At 37.1% G+C, this 16,942-nt stretch overlaps 3 protein-coding genes across 3 annotated transcripts; all 3 read right to left on the bottom strand.

The window, feature by feature from the left end:
- Positions 1-845: 845 nt before the first annotated feature.
- LOC121802952 (purple acid phosphatase 17-like) lies at positions 846-2,694 on the bottom strand. The gene is made up of 7 exons (XM_042202648.1): positions 2,400-2,694; positions 2,118-2,274; positions 1,920-2,027; positions 1,712-1,836; positions 1,503-1,631; positions 1,319-1,386; positions 846-1,246 (listed from the first exon to the last, which is right to left on the bottom strand). Exons 1-7 carry the CDS (start codon positions 2,598-2,600, stop codon positions 1,033-1,035), a joined length of 1,002 nt encoding a protein of 333 aa, XP_042058582.1. The 5' UTR covers positions 2,601-2,694; the 3' UTR covers positions 846-1,032.
- Positions 2,695-4,058: 1,364 nt separating this feature from the next.
- LOC121803785 (UPF0496 protein At4g34320-like) lies at positions 4,059-4,823 on the bottom strand. The gene has a single exon (XM_042203392.1). The coding sequence runs from the start codon at positions 4,821-4,823 to the stop codon at positions 4,059-4,061; it is 765 nt and encodes a 254-aa protein (XP_042059326.1).
- A 2,342-nt stretch (positions 4,824-7,165) lies between these two features.
- On the bottom strand, positions 7,166-10,355 carry LOC121805110 (origin of replication complex subunit 5-like). Its single transcript, XM_042204897.1, has 5 exons — positions 10,205-10,355; positions 8,489-9,358; positions 7,980-8,381; positions 7,553-7,868; positions 7,166-7,449 (listed from the first exon to the last, which is right to left on the bottom strand). Exons 2-5 carry the CDS (start codon positions 9,325-9,327, stop codon positions 7,399-7,401), a joined length of 1,608 nt encoding a protein of 535 aa, XP_042060831.1. The 5' UTR covers positions 9,328-9,358; positions 10,205-10,355; the 3' UTR covers positions 7,166-7,398.
- Between the last annotated feature and the right edge of the window lie 6,587 nt (positions 10,356-16,942).

A 16,942-nucleotide genomic window follows, 5' to 3' on the forward strand; every position in this document is an offset into this window, starting at 1 on the left:
AAATCTTACGTGGTCAAAACATTCATCGCTAAACAAAACTTCATACGCTAAGGTTTTAACTATTTTCTTCTAGTATTCTTGTTATCTTTTTCATCACTTCTAAAAGTTCTCCTTAAACCCATCTGTCTTCATCTTTCTAATCCACCAACAACAACAACCACTATGAAATTTCAATTTTTTTCAATTTTTACACCCATATATAGACCGACGTCTTCTAGTGATGCTCAAAACAAAACGATGTTATATTAATCCCAGATACCTCAAATACTCTGTCCTGTCAATCAACACTCTCTAAATAAAAAATTCAACACTATTGACAAAGAAAAAAGGGAAGTGGGGGTGAGAAATAGAGAGGCAATGAAGATGAAGTAACAAAAAAGAAAAAAAAGCAAAAAAAGAAAAGACCTTTTTTCCCAGAAGACGATATATGCCTCGAGGGCAAGCACAAAACTTTCGTATGCTGTGTTTATGCAAAAAAAATGTTTTGTGTAGTATGCATGAGATGACTCTCAAGCCCTAGTCCAACGAAGTAGGGGTGGGTAAACGGTCGGTTCGGTTATTCAAGCCCTTGTCCAAACGAAGTGTGCGTGTAGGTTTTACAATTCAATACTTATTCGCATAAATATTAATAATTTAGTCTTTTAAATATAAGATTAATAAATGCTCATTTTTAAATGTAGGATTAATTAACACACAATTAATTAATCTCGTAATTATATACATATTCAAGTGACAAACATTAACCCAATAAATATTCAATGATCATCCACGCTATCAATTCTATATTGTTTGATTTTATTTCCCAGTCGGGCAAAATTCCAACTTACAATTCATTAACAACATGCTTTTCCCAAAAAGAACTTCAATCTTATAAATTTGATCGACATAAGTATACAAAGCACACTCTCATGCTTTACGCGGTTACAAGTTACAACCCACTATATTTGTTCTTTTTAAAGAATAACAATCATAATAAATCTCTACATACAAACATAATCTGACTACTTATATAAATCAACTTTACTTTATAAATTACATATCTGAAAGAAGCTGGTTTGAGGTAGTCCACCTGTGCAAAACCTCACCATACACATCGTAAAATGTAATTTCCATATCACTATCTGTGAATTGAAGTGACATGAATCCTTGTCCATCGTAGAAGAATTTTAGGTTTTCATGACTCAGATTTTTAACATCTCCCCTCCAAGCCTTGGACCCGGCCCCACTCGTCAAAAACTGAATAGGGCTGAAATATATACAAGCTTGTTTAGAAACATGACATTTATGAATATACTTGCAACAAAAGTTGTTGTCATACCTTTTGTCGTCGCTTATTTGTTCGAGACAATGGTCATGACCATTCACGTATAGATCAACGCCATTGGCCTGCAGTTTTCCATTTAAAAAGTAGTAGTATATGTTTTTACTTTATTCTCTAGCATAATGTTACTACTGATATCATATCAACAAATCTCAAAAATACAATGAAGTAGAAGTTGTACCCGAAGAAGAGGAAGAAGAAGATTTACAAGCTCTGCAGTGTCACCGTGGTGGCCCACACTTCTGATAGCATGATGCCCCACCACTATTTTCCATTTTGCCCTTGATTCCTTCAACGCTCTTTCTAGATCCTATATCATTATTATTATTATTACTTTTAAAATAAAATATTATACTAACATAAGATGTTACAATGTTATGTGATAGCTACCTTTAATGCATAAGTAGTGTAGTCCTTTGTAGGGATGACACCACGCCAATCATATATATGTTCTGGGTTGATGAAATAATCATTCACAAAAGGAGTGGTATCCAACATAAATAACTCCACAATTTCTGTTTAAAATTAACACCGTCGTTAGATATGAAGTAAATCGATAAATTATAAATAAAACAATTAATTTCAATTTTTTTTTCACCTGCATTAACAACAAAAGACCTCAAACAAAGCCATCTACTATCAATTTTTTGAAGATAGGGGCTCAATTGTGCAACTGCATCACCTCGATAATCATGGTTGCCTAAAACTGCATGTACATATATTTCACAAGTTAATTAAATCTTAGTACTATTATTAATTAAATTGTTTATTTGGGTAATCAAGGGAAATCAGTTACCTGTATACCACGGTTTTTGGAGGCTTTTGGCTGTGTAGATGTTGGTAAAAGATTCAACAAAGGCAGGGTCAGTCTCTCCATACAATCCATTATCATAAAAATTATCACCTGTTGAAATTACAAAATCTATATCTAATTCTTCCCCAATTCTTCCCATCTGCATGCAAACATCAAAACCAATTCAAATTATATATTGTAAATGTTGAACGTATCAAAATCATGGATGTTATAATGTTGTGAAATAATTATAGGTGGAAATGGAAATGGAAAATAATTAGAAACCTGAAGTGCAACTTGAGATTGGTTGTACTCTCCTTTTCTTCCCCAATCTCCAATAACCAAAAATTTGAGAGTGCCATCACCTTTTGTAGGATGCTCAAAATTTGGAAATTTAGCAGAAATTTGGCCACATATTAAGGAGATGGTCGCCAGCCAGAGGCACAACATAATCATATTCATGGTTTTCTTCTCAGAAATACCCATTTCAATAATTTCTCTGACTGACAAGAAAAAGAGATGTTTATTTCTTTTCTTTGAACAAAGAAATTTACAAAAGTAAAGAGAAGGAAGAATGATAAAGAGAAGTTTTTATTTTTATTTTTCAATTTGGAAAAGTGGTGATGATATATATTGATGTAGGTTGGCTCTGCGAAGTGCACGCGGAGACGTCACGATATTTTTAGTAGAAGCAACACACATCGTACAAATTGATTGTGGTCTACTTTAATTTAGTAGTATTACATTTTTGTGATGCTGCTTTTTTCACAAATACTCAATCAGTAAATACCACAGTGAGAATAAAATTTCATAATTTTAGCAAGCCATTTCCACAATTGGAAACTTTGGTATAGCATATTACAAGCTACATTTATAAAAACTTGCCTGCAATAGAGCCCGCAGTTCCCGGTCAAAATCAGCCACCTCCCCAGGGTCTATCTTAGCTATCTTAAGAGACCTTGAACAAGAATAAAACGCTATTAACATTCAATCTCCAAATTACTTTCTTGGACTCTTCATATGTAAAAAATAGGAATAAATTTCTTATTAACATATACTATAATCTTATTAAAGTTATTTTACAAACTGAAACACTAATTCATCTCCACTTATGTCACTTCAGCTCTTAAAGTGTTAAAAAACACGCTTCTTATTAACATGTAATCATGCAAATGTAATGTTATCGATAACATTAACTTAATTAAATATTAAGAAGCACGATTATCAAACACAACAATTCTTGCAAATTAGCGTTCCTTAATCATCTTTATAGATAGCACCCAATTTAATATGTAGAAATTAAAACCGGTTAATTGGACTCAATATTAGTCATCTTTCGGCAGAAATTTGTCTCACTTTTAGATATTTTTATGAGTCTTCATTAATATTGTTTAACATGAAGTCAATATATATTCTGTAATCTGTAATATGATTCATTTTCGTATTTTTGTATTAATAATATTTGTTTTGCACCCTCAATTCGCTCTCTTAAGTGTTTTGTGATTGGGGATTGCTCTCTTTTTTTTATATGTTTCGACATTGTACATATGAAGAGTGCTCCGTTGGACAAGTTCATGACGCTGATTGGTATTGATTCCTTTCCGATCTTGTGAAGAAGAAAGGGTTGGGTCTCAGAGCAGCGGGGAGTAGCCACCGCGATTATCTGGAGACGGAGATGGTGCTGGACCATTTGACATTGTACACATGAAGAGTGCTCCGTTTGATAGGTTCAGATGCTGGTGGGTAAGTATTGGTTCCAGCTTTCTGAACTTGTGAATTGGTTTCTTTCTGATCGTGTTTCATGGTTTTTTGTCACTAATTAACTCTTTGTTAGTTATGTTTTGTTTTGTTTTGATTCTTCCTATTTCCCTTTTCACTATCTACTTTTTAGTTAGAAAGAATGGGTGCATGAATCACCAATTTTTCAATACATACTGTTATCAATTAAAGTGTACATTTAATAATAGTGTGTAGCACAAATTGTTTAACCCACTTCATATCACGGCTGAAGCCGTCGGCTTTCTCTAGCAATTCTTCTAAGTTCGCCGTCAGGCTGTTGTGATCCCCACCATTTTCCGACACAGATTGTCGAGACAACACATTAATGTCTTGGAGATCCTTGGTGGCCATATTGATGCCCATAGTCATAACGCGTGTTATATCCCTGTATTTCTCGATGGTGCTCTCACGCTTCTTCATAAGTGAATGGATCCATTTCCTGAGCTCGATTAACACAACCGCCGCCGCAGCTGCCACGGAGGCCAATCTGGTATTGGAAACGCAGATAGCGACCGCCGCTGTAAAGAAAACAGCAGACGCCTTCTTGGAGGCGTCGATCCAATCTAGCCTCTCCGTGAAGGTCTTGTCCAACGACTGGAGTGTCTCCTTCATCATCGAATGCTGCATTATAAAACACGATAAATTGTGGAAAAACCTTTCAAGGATCAATGGATTATTTGTAGGGTTTTGATGTTGTTGGAAGGCCTCGTAGAAGTCGAGTGTGTTGAGTCTGTTCTCATAGTAGCTGCGAACGAACTCGAGTAACCTTTCATTATTCGTGACGTTCTTTCTCAGATCCTGAAATGCCATGTCAAATCTATGTTTGACATCATCAAGAAACGCGGTAACAAATTCTTGACTGAGATTGGCGTTGGTGTCGGACGTCAAGTTAGCAGCAGCGCCGGCAATCGCGTTGGTGTAGCCTGCCATAAATATCAAGTTTGATAAAAAGGAGTTTGTGCGTAAACGAAGATTGTATTACTGTAGAACGCAAGCTATGGTAATCTCCATATATACATGTGTGTCTACGTCGGCCACCACGTAGTTGTATTCTACTAAGTACGTAGCCGACTTACAAAACCAGAAAACAATTATACCATTTCTTTCTCGACTGAATCATCAGATTTAACTTGATCCCTATATAAAACAAATTTTAAGATATTTAACGTAACTATCGTAGATTGAAAAATAAACAAATGCGAGTAGTGCACGTAATATTTACATCAACTGGAATTTAACCTTATTTTATTAATTAAATTTCCTACCCCTTTGTCCCATCTGACTCTAAGTGTAGTATTTTTTTTATTTGTCATGTCAATTTATGTGATATTATTTGATGAGTTTATAAGTGGAAAAAGAATAAAACAAGAGAAAAATATGAGTATAATTGATGTTTCTACTTTTAAGTAATGGAGTATGTCATTTAGAGTATGACATTTAAAAAAAATGTGTCATTTAAAATGGGACGAGTTGAATATGTTTTTTGTGTAAAACATTAAATAAGTACAAATCAATCTTATATTTTCGAATCTCATTAATTTATTATTGAACTTGTTCACGGGGTATGAGTGATCATATTAAGATCAAATTCGAATGATTTATGTAACGAGTTTCAGAGAAACAAACTCAAGCAAATTTTATGAAACAGAAATCCCAACAATTGAATTTAACTCATGATCAGTCACACTACTATCATATTTATGCTAATTAATTAACTAATTTTTAATGTGTTACGAACTCATGAATACCGTACTTATAATTTGTACTCGATATAAAATTTTAATTAATTTTTCTAGTAAGTTTTTTTGGTGACAATTAAAATGCTACTATATAATTTGATGAATATCATGTCACATCTAGAGGCAATTAAACCTTTTATTGTAGACTAATAATTTAAGTATGGTGATTGGGGGCTCTATGAATGTTCGTACTTGCGCCTTTAATTATTATTGGAATAAAAATATTACTATGTAGTTTGGATTTAACTTAGGATACACAAATAAGCTTAATATCAAGTTTTAAACAAATTAACAAAGATTTGATAAGTATAGATTTTTTTTATCATATTTTATAAAATTATCCCCTTCAAATATATCATCTTCACAATAAATATATGGGTTATTGACGCATAATAACACATAGTTTTAAAAAAAATATTACTCCTCCGTCTACGAAAAATAGTTTTATCTTTCCATTGCGATCTGTCCATCAAAATTAATCTCATAACAAAAATAGAAAGTTTCTCTTAATTTATTACCAGACTTTATCCCTATTTTTTTCTTTCTCCATCTCACTTTACCTATAGTAATTAGTATATCTATTTATCTCTCATACTTTATCAATTTTGCATTAAAATTCGTGTCGTCTACCAATATAACTATTTTTGGTGGATAAATAGAGCACTCCTAATTTTTCACAAAACTTTGAACTTGATATATATTATTATCATACACTTCGATCAAGGTGCCCAAGTCGGCGTTTAACAAAACTTTGAACTTGATAAACTTTGAACTTGATATATATTATTATCACAAAACTTTGAACTTGATATATATTAGCCTTCATGGGTAGTGGATTTGATCGGCGTTTAACAAAACGATGTCATTTATTACTTATAAATACCTACTTTGACTCTATAAACGATGCTACATCACCACAAGGGCTTTAACAAAGTCGTGTGTTTGGTATTGACATTGGTTGAGGATTGGGGTCTGGGGTACCATTTGCCCATTTGGTAATGAAGACATGATTCGAGCAGTGTTGAACTTACTTTACAAATGATGAAGGTCATTTGTTTGGAGATCACATTGGTTGAGGATTGGGGCTGTGTTCCGCAATAAAGAAAGACGTTAAAGAAACCAATAAACCATATCCAAAAGGACCAGAACCATACGTTGTTAGAAAGTGTGATGCAGTATTGGAAGATAAGACCCGGAGACTAATCAAGTTATATTTTTGGTTTTATTTATTTCCAGTTAATATAATGAGTAGATGGAAAAATATTAGAAGTAATTGTTTTCCTTCTCCAAATTAGATTTTTCTATTTTACTTATTTTCCTTTTAGTTATTTTCCTTTTAGTTTTATTTTCCATAAGTTTAAAATTTCCCTTTGCCTATATAAAGGCCTCATTGTTGAACTTAAAAGACAAACTTTGAATAATAATTTGATATTGAGTTTTTATACTCCGAAGTTTTCAATAAGTTTGAGTTCTTATTACCAATTCAGTCATTCTCTATACGTTTCTGCATCATTTGGTAATAGAGCTCAAGGAAACTGCAAAATGTTACTCCACTTTAATAACTGCAACAACAATAACCTCACAGTCATGGGAATATCTTAAATTTAAACATAAACTAAGATATAAACAGTCCTCGACCGATTCAGGGACTTAAACGACGAGAGCAGCCTCTTAATCGATACACATACATATACATTTGTATGAAGCTAATTGATCCTTCCTCCTGCCATGTTTGCTTTGGGCACCAAGTCGAATTTTCAAATCTGCTATCTTCTGTACAAGTATTTTGACAACGGGAATTTCAGACCCCTCGCCACCTGTAAACCATTTCATAACGATAAATTACGTACAGACCACATTAACTGCTTACAATCAGAGGCAGAAAAGAATGCAAATGTGTAATTTTGATGAATTTGTTACCCTCAAAACTATATCTTCAGACACTATCGATCGATACCGTGTTGAGCCTTCCAGAGGGCAGCTTCCACCTTTGGTAATAAAATTGGCACTACATAGACTGGATAATTGCAAGAGAATGTCAGACATTGATCCACTATCAGACCCATCAGCTCCCAATCCACCATTTTGTGGCTCTTCATCATCAAGTGAATATTCCCCAACTGATGAGATGCATTGATGTATGGCCAACAACCTCTCTAGTGGGAAAGTTCCTGGTCCTTTCATGAGTATTTCTTGTTCTTTAGCTTCCTTTTGGTCAATTGATTTTTCAGAGACCCTGAAATGTAACGTTACAATGCAGAAATTTGTCATCCAGCAAGCACGAGCATTTTTGTGATTTTAGAATAACTCTTTACATGATAAATACATCGTTGTGTAAATCCCTTACTTTCGCTTTCTTTTTCGATTGTCAGTTCCTCCTGTTGAATCGAAGAGTGAGGCATCAAGGGTTGCTGGATTCCGTGAAGCAAGAAAGGCAGAGATGAGCAGATATTTGGCAGAAGTAGACATATGGAACTCAATCTCATCTAAAGTTTCTCCAGGCTTCTTAAAAACAGATTTCCTCATGTTCCTGTCTTTAAGCAGAGCTTGAGAAGAAAGGGTAAACGTCTCATTCAGGGATATTGAGATAAATGGTTGAAGATGACTAAATAATTTCCTCGTCATGTCTCCAACGGGGGCTGTTACCGAATCACCAAGCGGCTCACAATACTTCTTAAATAACGGAGAAAATGCAGTAGATAATTCATCGATCCGTCTTGTAATCCTATAGAATGGCCTCAACACCAAACTGTCCAATGAGAAACAAGGATACAAATAGTGTTAATTCTGCCTGGAATTGCAAAAGAAGGAAAGTGATGTATGCTTTAAGCACTGAAAATAACATGTGATACGTACTCCAGAAAAGACGAATATAGCTTAGGATTTGCTTGATTACTCATGAATATCTGGCGCAATTCATCTTCCGTGTACTCAGGAAAATAGATGGGGAAAGGTTCAAGATAACCTGTGTCTGACTGAAATGTATCCAGAGAAGCTCTACTGATAAAAATCATACCAACCTCAGGGATTTTAAGAAGGTTGCACAAATTAAACAAGAGGGGTATTATACTCTCACTCTTATCCCATTCCCTTATAAGCTCTAGATGATCAAATACCAAGTAAATCATCCTCCCATTGACCTGTGAAGATGACTTTTTAGAGCTAGATTTTCCCGTATTCCCTTTGAGGCTCTCTATGAGAGCAGTCAAAGCTTCACGTAGTAGATTGACAAAATCAGATGGCCTTTCACACCGTTTGGCACTCAAATATCCACCACTCTCATTCTTCCTATGAAGCAAAAGCTGATTCAATATGGACTCAAACAGTATCCTAGGACTATAACAAGAGACACAACTACAATAAATGAACGGACGCTTCAGGTGCCTGAACATATAAAGTACGGTGCTCGTTTTTCCCGTTGAAGCGCCTCCATAGACAAATAACGGAATCATGGGTGAATTTAAAGGGCCCAAAAACTGAACCAAATCAAGAATTTGACCTCTCCTTCCTGGAAAAGAATTGATCAACTCATCAAGGCTTATTGATTCACCACAGAACACAAGGTCTTTGATAGTCAATGGCCGTGAAAGATTAGTAGCCTTTGGAACCTCCTGATGAGCTTTTGAGTTTGGTGTAGAATTCAGAGATGATCTTGTGGTTCTTCTACCAACTAGTGGACTTTCCTCTTTGGACATCTCTTTTTTAACCAATAATTGGTAATTGATACTGCATAAATTGAACAAAACTTACATATATGATATTGCTAATATACTATACAGAGAAAGAACAGTGACCTTATTTGCCGCCAATGGTATTTTAGATCTTTCAAGTTTGATACATGTTATTTCTGATAGATAAGCAGTTATAAACACAAATTAAATACTGAATTTTGGCATGTCAATCCATAAGCAGTTACTTTACAGCATTAATTAAATTTGAATTTTGAATTTCTAAAACTGCATTATGAAAACTACTATAACTCGTCAGTAAGTTGTTCAGTTTTAAACAAACTCATTTCAAACTGTATGCCACAATTTAATTTAATTTAATTTTTTTTGATTTGACCACAGGTGTTCCGAATCCGCCTTCGGCGGAATCGGATTAATCCTGCTCGACCGGGCTTGCGGATTAAGGCCGAAAGTCTCCCAGCGGGTGGTGGGGTTTGAACCCGTGACCTCAAGGTCACCACAGCTCCGCGCTACCAACTACAATTTAATTTAATTTTGATTCACTCTTCCTAATCTAATGCAATTAAGATGGCAGTTTCCGAATCAATAAAAATAAAAGCTGATTCTTTCCATAAAAATGCTTATTTAAGACATCATCACCATCACCGCATATTTCAAACAAATGCACAGTAAGTTAGTAAACAGAGGCATCATCAACTCACAAATTCACAGGAAAAATAGGATATCAAACAAATTCCAAGCAGCAAAAAAATCACGATTTCAACCACATTCAATTCATTCTAAAAATTCTGAGCCGGCCAACTAGATCAAAAAACAACCGAGCTCAACACAAAAAATCCATCATGCAAATGGGGGAAAGGAGAAAAGGGGGAGACTCCGGTACCGTTGCCGGAGGCAGACTCAAACGAAGACGTCGACGGTTCTTGGCGGCGGCGAGAGCGAGAAATTGGGCGGGAAGAAAAAGGCAGAGCCAGAGAGAGTCGTGAAGGCGGAATCGGCGGCTAATGAGAAGAATAGAATTAGATTCTGATTGATTCTTGGGTTTGGAGGGTAATGGGCTGGGTGGGTAATGGGCCAGGTATTGTCTAAAAATTAATGTCTTCCAGTCTCTTTTCCCTACTCAATAAAATAGTTAATTACTGTATTTTCTCTTTACTTAAGATCCTTATGTCCTCTTAGTGTTATACACAATACTAATATCAACCCTTTAATCTTTAATTTGGATGATTGTGGCCGATAGCATCTCCTCCAAGCGACGCATGTCGCCGGAGCGAGTTTCCACCATCACAGGCGAAGGATCGTTACGACTGGTACCACTTGGTGCAGAATTGGGGCTGCCGAAGCTAAGAATGGCCACCGGAATCGCACCTACACAGATAGAACTAGGCGAGGGAGGAGATAGACTGAGAGAAGAAGAGCTTTGCATTAATTTGTGAATGAATGAATACAAATGAGGGAGAGATCAGCTTATATAGTTGAGTGAGTAACTAACAACGGTTAACAACTCTAACCGTCTCTAACTAACTCTCGTTTCAGCTCTAACTAACTCTCGTTTCAACTCTTAACAACACACTCGTGTGCATGTATCCCTGCACACGTCAGCTTTATTTAAATTCTATATATCATGTATCAGATTGAGATCATTAATTCCCGTCTTACATTATTAGCACCGAAAATTACATTATAGGGATAAAATAGGTATCACAAGAATTGGAAGAAACGGATTTGAACTGCTTGTCCATGATTTCCACGTTTTTAATTAGGACGATGATTCACATTCTCTATCAACATTTCATCTCCCTCACTTTCTCTCTCTTTCAAACCCTAGTATCCCCAAATTTCTCTCTCGGATCATTACTAAGCATCACAAATTCTCTCTATTTCGGAATCGTCGTCTACTCTTCTCTCGTCGTCCACTCTCCGAAGAAGGTACTGAAAATCACAACAATCCACGATCTACTGTTCTCTCTTTCGAGGTGTGTTGATTGCGATTCAACCATCCCCGATTCGGTCGTCGGTTGACGCTCTAAAGACGACGGAGATTCAACAAACCTTAACGTTCTGAAGACGACGGACGTTTTCAGTTTCCGTGAACTTTTTTGGTAAATTTCGACCCTAAAATATCTAGGTTTTACAATTCGACGTCCATTCTTCAGTGAAAGTTTGTGGTTTTTGCTCTAATTGCTTCAGATGTTGTCAATTTTTGATAATCAGGAATTCGTTCGGTTTCGGTCAGTGAATCTGTATTCGAGGAAATTTTTTTGGATAAAGTATGATGTGTTACCATGTTGTTTGTTACATTATAAACATGAGTGTTATACATTATGTGTTGCAGGAATATGTTGTTCGATAATGTAATCTTTTAAATTTTACATTATTTAGGTGAATGAGTACATTACATTATTCATTTGTGACATTATGTATACAATTTTGTTAGATTTTGCTTGCATTCGTTGTCATTTTTGTTACATTATATAATATTTGACGAGAGTTGAATCCACACCCTTTGTGTTTAGTAATCCATGAAGCTAGGGTATAATACCACTACATACATTGAATTTCATTTTTTACGTGTTTTGGATTTCCAACAGTAAATAATGTACGAAAATTGGCCTTTAATGTAAAAAAAGTAATCGTATATTGTATACTATTTTGGATTATGTTTGGTAACAATTATATTTGTTTTTTGTGTACAAATGCTAGTCTTATGATCTCCCAGATGGAAAAGGCTATAAAGGAGGCGAGCGGACCACTTCGAAAGTGTAGGACATGTGGTGCGATGTGCCATCATGATTTGAGATCATGTCCAGAAAAAGATACAGATATAGGCAAAGAGAAGCATAAGGGGAAGAAGAAATGTTGATATTTTTCGTTTGTTTTCCGAACATATTATTTTTTACAACTGCTTTGACATCTACATTATTTACTACTGAAGGATTACATTATTAATGAGTTTTCGTACATTATTTACTAGTGAATGACTACATTAGTTATATATTTTTATGCACATCGTTCGTTTAGGCAGTGAATGACTACATTATTTACTATTGAATGACTACATTAGTTATGTATTTTTATGCACATCGTTCGTTTAGGCAGTGAATGACTACATTATTTACTATTGAATGACTACATTATTAATAATGAGTTTTCGTACATTATTTATAAGTGAATGATACATTAGTTATGACTTGTAGGTGTTGGGAAATAAACACAGGCAATCACGAATATGAAAGATAATGAACACAAGAAGTTGTTTACCCAGTTCGATACAATGTGTATCTACGTCTGGGGGCGATGCCAAGCCAGGGATTTCACTATATAATTTCAGGATGATTTAACAATGAGGGAGCACCTCTATTTATAAGTAACTAGAGAGCCCTAATTCTAGTCAAACTAGGAAACATATTCCATAAGGAAATATCTTTTAAGGAATAAATCTATCACAAGGAAATATACTTCAAGGAAACAAATCCTAAACATGGTAGGAGATATTTTAGGCTCCATAATTAACAATCTCCCACTCGTGATCTAATCCCTTCATCCGCTTAGCATCGCCTAACCTTCTCTTCAAGTTCCAAGGCCAATTGAAGCTATGCATAGCTTCAATTTTTCTAAGGTCACCACCTTAGTAAACATGTCTGCAGGATTCTCACTTCCAAGTATCTTCACAAGTTGCAAGATTTTCATCTTCACTAGGTGTCGGATGTAATGATATTTCAACTCCACATGCTTTGTCCTAGAATGAAACGCTGGATTCTTCGCCAAGAATATAACACTCTGACTATCACTGTAGAGTATGCTACTCTTGTTCTCCTTCCCAAGTTCATCTAAGAAACTCTACAACCACACCATCTCCTTGCTTGCCTCTGTCGCAGCTACATATTCAGCCTCCGTAGTAGACAAAGCAACTGTCTTCTGCAACTTAGAAGTCCATGAAATAGCAGTACCACCATAAGTAAATACATACCCGGTTGTGCTTCTTCTCCCATCAAGATCATTGGACGCCAAGTCTGCATCCACATAACCTGCCAGCTCGACATTCTTGCCATTGAAACATAAGACGCTTTCTGTAGTACCTCTCAAGTATCGAATGATCCATTTAACTGCTTCTCAATGTTGCTTGCCCGGATCACCCATGAACCGGCTCACTACTCCCACTGCTTGTGCAATATCAGGCCTCGTACACACCATTGCATACATAATACTGCCAATTGCTGAAGCATAAGGAATTTTCTTCATTTCAGCACGTTCTTCTTTTGTACTCAACGACTCCTTCTTCGACAGCTTAAAGTGACTGCCCAAAGGCACACTTACTGGCTTCGAATTATCCATGTTGAATCTTTCCAAAACCTTACCAATGTAAGCAGCTTGCGAAAGATACAATTTTCCTGCCGCCTTGTCATGCTCGATTCTCATGCCCAAAATTTGATTAGCCTCTCCAAGATCTTTCACGGAGAATCGTTCAGACAATTGCCTTTTCAACTTATCCATCTCCTTTTGATCATCTCCTGCGATCAACATATCATCAACATATAATAACATAATAAGATAGCTCTTGTCAAACCTCTTGTAGTAACAACAATGGTCAGCATAGCATCTTTTATAGCCAATCTCCATCATGAATCCATCAAACTTCTTGTACCACTGCTTTGGAGCTTGCTTTAAACCATACAAGCTCTTCTTCAACTTGCATACAAGGTTTTCCATTCCTTTTACTATGAATCCTTCAGGCTGTGTCATGTACAACTCATCCTCCAAATCACCATGAAGAAATGCCGTCTTTACATCCATCTGATGTAACAATAGATTTTCTGCAACTACCATACTCAACACTAAACGAATAGTAGTTAGTTTCACAACAGGAGTGAACACATCTGTATAATCAATACCGTATCGTTGCTCAAATCCCTTGACAACCAGCCTAGCTTTGTAGCGCTTGCTACCATCAGCTTCACCTTTGATTCGATAGACCCACTTGCAATGCAATGCCTTTTTCCCTTTAGGAAGTTCCACAAGCTCCCATGTGCCATTTAGGAGAAGAGAGGCAAACTCGTCATCCATGGCAATTTTCCACCTTCGTTTATCAGGGCCTTCTCCTGCCTCTGCATAACACTCGGGCTCACCACCATCAGTAAGTAACAAATAGAAATTAGAGGGCGAGTACCTATCAGGTGCACGTCGCTCTCTAGTCGATTTAGGCAGCGGAATAGTCGGTGGTGGAGTGCTTGGTTCTTCTTCAAGCACCTCTTCAGCATTCTGACTCTCCTTGCTCCCACTCGAGTTTGAGATGTCTAGCTCGACCACTTGTGGCTCAGAACTGCTGGGACTTGATGCCTCCAATCTATCCTTGTACAATACCTGTTCATTGAAGATGACATCTCTACTGCGAATAACCTTACGGTTCTGCTCATCCCAGAGTCTATAACCGAACTCATCGCCTCCATAACCAATGAACGTACACTTAATAGATTTAGCATCCAACTTACTTCTCTCAACGGAACTAACATGAGCATAAGCAACACAACCAAAGATGCGTAGGAAAGATAGATTTACCTCTTTTCCTGTCCAAACCTCCTCGGGTATCCGAAACTCCAAGGGAACTGATGGACCTCTATTAATTAGGAATGCAGCTGTGTTGACTGCATCTGCCCAAAAACTCTTTGGCAATCCACTTTTCAACCTCATGCATCTTGCTCGCTCATTCAACGTTCTGTTCATGCGCTCTGCGATTCCATTCTGCTGTGGAGTTCCTTTCACAGTTTTCTCCATGCGGATTCCATTCTCGGCGCAGAATTCCTTGAACTTTGCAAGTTCATATTCTCCTCCATTATCGGATCTTAGACACTTCACCTTCATCCCGGTTTCAGTTTCAACAAGGGCTTTCCATTTCCTGAAAGCGTCAAACGCATCGGATTTACTCTTCAGAAAATAAACCCATAGCTTTCGAGTAGAGTCGTCGATGAAAGTCATATAATATTCAGAGCCTTCTAGGGACTTCACAGGTGCTGGTCCCCATAGATCAGTGTGGACCATCTCCAACTTCTGTGTCTTCAATTTTCTGCCTCCTCTTGAGAAACTCACCCTTTTCTGTTTCCCAAACACGCAATCCTCGCACAGGCCAACTTTAACAGTTTTCAAGCCAGGCAGTAAACCTCTTGAGTACATTATCTTCATCCCTTTCTCGCTCATGTGGCCAACACGACAGTGCCACAAATCTGCATTATTTGCCTCACTTGCAATATCAATGCAATCTTTGGAGTTAGTTGTGGTATACAACGTACCCTCCTTCTTACCTCGAGCTACTATCATAGCTCCCTTGGTAATCTTCCAATTGTTGCAGCTAAACGTCACGGTGTACCCTTCTGCATCAAGCTGCCCAATCGAAATCAAACTTCTCTGCAATCCAGGAATGTGTCTGACTCCATTCAGTTTTATTACGGATCCATTGGACGTCACTACCTTCACGTTTCCCTTTCCCACGATATCTAAGGGCTCGTCATCAGCCAGATGTACCTTCCCAAAATCGCCAGAAACGTAGTCTTCCATTATCTCCACATTGCTGCAGGAGTGAAACGACGCCCCAGAATCCAATACCCACGATTCCATCGGACTACTGACGCTCAAGACCAACGCCTCGCCATCGTCATCAGACATAGTAGCGTTTGCTGTCTTCTTGTCCTTCTGATCCTTATTCTTATACTTCTTCGGTGCCTCACATTGATTTCTAAAATGCCCAAACTCATCACAATTCCAGCATTTAACTTTATCCAAATCCTTCTTGGATTGACTCCTTCCTCTGGAATTTGATCTTCCACGATTTTGCTTTCCCTTCGATCTGTCTCTCTGTTCTGTATTCAGTGCTGATCCCGAAGTAGAAGATCCTGATTCTCTCCGGCGAACTTCCTCACCAATCATCAGATCTCTTACTCTGTCAACTGTTAAGTTTGTCTCTGCAGCAGTAACTGCTGTCACTGTGCCAGCCCAACTCTCAGGCAGAGACGATAGCAAAATCAGGGCACGAATTTCATCATCGAATTTTATATCAACCGAGTTCAGTTGCGAAGTAATCATGTTGAACTCGTTGAGATGTTGTTGCACCAGCTTTCCCTCTTGCATTCTAAAATTAAACAATCGTCTAATCAGATGTACCTTGTTTGCCGTTGATGGTTTCTGATACATGTCATCCAAGATCTTCATCATCTCCTTTGTCGACTTTGCTACAGTCGTGTGATAAGCCACATCCTTGGACAACGATAGCCTAATCGCGCTCATCGCTTTTCTGTCCAGCAGCTCCCATTCCTCATGTTCCATCTTTTCGGGTTTGGTTTTTAAAGGCTTCCAGAGATCTTTACCGTACAGGTAATCCTCAATCTGCATCTTCCAAAATCCGAAATCAGATCCGTCGAACTTCTCTACAACAATTTTCGCGTCGATCCCCATCGTGATTTCTGCCTCTTAAACCCTAGGCTCTTGATACCAGTTGTTGGGAAATAAACACAGGCAATCACGAATATGAAAGAGAATGAACACAAGAAGTTGTTTACCCAGTTCGATACAATGTGTATCTACGTCTGGGGGCGATGCCAAGCCAGAGATTTCACTATATAATTTCAGGATG

This window comes from Salvia splendens, chromosome 5 (assembly GCF_004379255.2).
Source record: "Salvia splendens isolate huo1 chromosome 5, SspV2, whole genome shotgun sequence".
NCBI classification, from domain to species: domain Eukaryota; kingdom Viridiplantae; phylum Streptophyta; class Magnoliopsida; order Lamiales; family Lamiaceae; genus Salvia; species Salvia splendens.

What these genes read in the sequence shown, in the direction of transcription:
- LOC121802952 (XM_042202648.1), bottom strand. Translation starts at nt 2,600, where the DNA reads ATGGGTATTTCTGAGAAGAAAACCATGAATATGATTATGTTGTGCCTC. An exon ending in AATCTCAAGTTGCACTTCAG is followed by an intron (nt 2,275 to 2,399) that starts GTTTCTAATTAT and finishes GTTTGCATGCAG; the next exon opens with ATGGGAAGAATTGGGGAAGA. An exon ending in ACACTACTTATGCATTAAAG is followed by an intron (nt 1,632 to 1,711) that starts GTAGCTATCACA and finishes ATAATGATATAG; the next exon opens with GATCTAGAAAGAGCGTTGAA.
- LOC121803785 (XM_042203392.1), bottom strand. Translation starts at nt 4,823, where the DNA reads ATGGCAGGCTACACCAACGCGATTGCCGGCGCTGCTGCTAACTTGACG.
- LOC121805110 (XM_042204897.1), bottom strand. Translation starts at nt 9,327, where the DNA reads ATGTCCAAAGAGGAAAGTCCACTAGTTGGTAGAAGAACCACAAGATCA. An exon ending in CTATATTCGTCTTTTCTGGA is followed by an intron (nt 8,382 to 8,488) that starts GTACGTATCACA and finishes CTCATTGGACAG; the next exon opens with TTTGGTGTTGAGGCCATTCT. An exon ending in CTGAAGATATAGTTTTGAGG is followed by an intron (nt 7,450 to 7,552) that starts GTAACAAATTCA and finishes AATGGTTTACAG; the next exon opens with GTGGCGAGGGGTCTGAAATT.